Source organism: Neltuma alba, unplaced genomic scaffold (assembly GCF_004799145.2).
Source record: "Neltuma alba isolate B1F8T4 unplaced genomic scaffold, ASM479914v2 tig00012167_pilon, whole genome shotgun sequence".
NCBI lineage: Eukaryota > Viridiplantae > Streptophyta > Magnoliopsida > Fabales > Fabaceae > Neltuma > Neltuma alba.
The window spans coordinates 228,839-231,571 of record NW_021636714.1 but is presented as its reverse complement, the minus strand read 5'-3'; the positions used below and the strand labels follow the sequence as shown (position 1 = coordinate 231,571).

At 38.1% G+C, this 2,733-nt stretch overlaps 1 protein-coding gene across 1 annotated transcript; it reads right to left on the bottom strand.

Moving 5' to 3' along the window:
• Nucleotides 1-2,283, bottom strand: LOC114724108 (protein MHF1 homolog). The gene is made up of 4 exons (XM_028910404.1): nucleotides 1,812-2,283; nucleotides 1,589-1,660; nucleotides 398-478; nucleotides 1-227 (listed from the first exon to the last, which is right to left on the bottom strand). Exons 1-4 carry the CDS (start codon nucleotides 1,921-1,923, stop codon nucleotides 88-90), a joined length of 405 nt encoding a protein of 134 aa, XP_028766237.1. The 5' UTR covers nucleotides 1,924-2,283; the 3' UTR covers nucleotides 1-87.
• Nucleotides 2,284-2,733: the final 450 nt, after the last annotated feature.

Genomic DNA, 2,733 nt, shown 5'->3' with positions numbered 1-2,733 from the left:
CTTCCTTAGCGACTAATAGAATAACTTTCCGGGAACTAATACCTAATGTATTGGATAGCAAAATGGTACATTTCAAGGGCCAAATGTTCATCTGGCATGGGCATTAGGTTGGTGCTTGGTCTTCCTTTTGGTTGCTTTCTTTCTCTTCCTTTCAGACTGCGGCTCTCTAATTTTCAAGTCAACGGAGAAGGCCCTCAATAAGGTAGATAGATGCTCATTTCGATGAGCTGAAACCAAGATACAGAACGTACGTAACTAAACAATATAGACCACAAGTTGCAGTGTAGTGATGGTGGCAGATGTAATTTATGATTTCATGAAAAGGATTAAAGATTTTTTGGGGGGGGGGGGGAGGGGAAAGGTCACTATCCTGAGAACTGAGTAAAACTAAATTCACCTGACAGTATAACATCTTCCATGTTTACAGATTTACGATTTGCATGCTGAGCAAATAGTTCAACATCCTTAGCCAGCTGCTCTGCTTGCAAGAAAGCAACTTTGATTTATTAATTCAATCGCGCAGATCACTGGCACTTAATAACACGCAACAAGCTCACTTCATTTTTCACGCCTTCTGACAATAAGCCTAAGGCCAGCTGCAACATACTGATAAACAGTACTATATATTCCTTTCTCCGTAGTCTACTTCAGTGACTTATATTCTAAGCAAATCACTATACCTTTGGTTCTAGAAGATACATCTGATAATAGACAACGGACAGTTATGAGGGCAGATTCACTCAGTACTTGTGCACTCTATTCGAAATTGCAATTGGCATTGAAGTATACAGCTTTATCATACATGCGATAAATATTTCCCCCCGAAGCATAGCATAAAAACAATCATCAACATCTTGACAGCAACAAAAACGAGGCATACATATTATCCAAATAAAAGACGCGATATATCAATTATTTGGAGACTAAAACTCATCAGCATGGAAAGTCTGCATTAATAATAAATCTACAAGAACATGATTATATTCATTTTATTCCCCGAATGAATCTACATGTTACGGTGGATCAGTGGCCTGCCTCCTTATGTGATAAGGCCAGTGATATAAGCAGCAAGCAAAATGCTTTCAAATAAAAAAGTAAACTCTACAATAGCCAGCCGTTGCGTGTTCCACGCCTTGTAATATATTAATTCGATAAATCCAAATGGGCTTGATGCAAATACCAATGGTATGTACAATTCACTGTAGATATATTATAATTTAAAAATATTTTAAGCCAACAAACTGAAACTATACCCAATCCATCCTGTTCTCTATATTAGATATTATGATGACCCATGGAAAGAATGAGGATCACGCTGTTGCCGTATCACATGACTTCCATTAAAAAGGCTCACTAATCCATAAAATGCAGAATACAGCCGTTAATGCACTAATTTTCATCACAAACATAGTTAGATGGCATGAATTGCATGCAGACCCACCCGTCATTTCTTAATTCCATAATCCAGAGTACAATGAAGTTAGCAAGCAAGTCTATCAGTAAACTAGAAACTTTAATTCTACATCCACAAAAAGGAGAAGATAACACATTAACCGGAGAAAGAATAAGGAAAGGAGGAAGATAATACCCGCATACTTAAAGGCCAAATCAGCAATGCAAGCTACCACGACTTCCGAAGCATCCATGCCGTTCCTCTTAGCTGGGCAATGTTTTATCAAATTAAATAAAAATCCGAAGTGAAATTACAGAATCTCCAAATTCGTTGCAAGCAGGTTCGTGTTCCTTTGGCATTTATTTATTTTTGGCAGATAGAAAAACAGAAGGAGAAGCAGCCAGCGAATGAATTGAACCTTCAGCTTCAGCGATAGAGACGGCGGAGAGCCTGAACCTATCTCTCAAGTCTTGGGTTTTAGTGTCGATTTCCCTTCCTCCAACTCCTCCGGCTCCGCCAACACCTTCCATTGCGATCGATCTGATCTTCCTTTCGTCTTTGGTGCCTTCTTCACTAGTCTATGGTTGGAGGGAATTTCAATTGAAATGGCGGGGTTTATAGTATTATAATGAAGACCCTCGGAGTGCGCGCTTCGCCCCCCAAAATTAAATGGGCTACGTGGGCACCATATTGGGCCGAGATCTTATGACCTGGGTCATATCAAGCCCACCAAATAACAGTTCTATAGCGATTAGCAAATTATCCTATGGCCGAAAAGGTGGGGAGCAACAAAAACAACGGACAGAAATGGTAGTAAAATTATTATTCTCCAGAAAAAACGTAAAAATAAATAAATAAGTTATATAGCGTCTCCAAATTAAGGTTACACAATCAGCCTACTTAACTGCGTATATTGCCAATAAATGTCATGGATTTGGAAGAAATAATGGCGACTTGATACCGATCATGAAATCAAGGTAAGCTTAACATTTTTCTTTTATATACGCAATTAAAATGAATGAAATACGCAATTTACTTCTCCCAATTTAGGAAGATAATACTTGGAGAAATGACATTAAAGCCATGGATTCTGTTGGGAAGTCGATATTCCCAAAGTAGATTTTCTCTTGTTTTATGAATTTTGAAGTGTGATATTTGTAATATATGTGCAAATCATATACATGATATAAATGTTGTAAGCTCATTTGATAAAAGACGGTTGCGGCCTATGGGCAGAGATAAAAGCTCCAATACTCTAATACTACTACCTCCGGTCCTTATTATAAGACCCCGTTTGACTTTTTGTTTGGTCCTAATTATAAGACCCCAATCCATTTTGT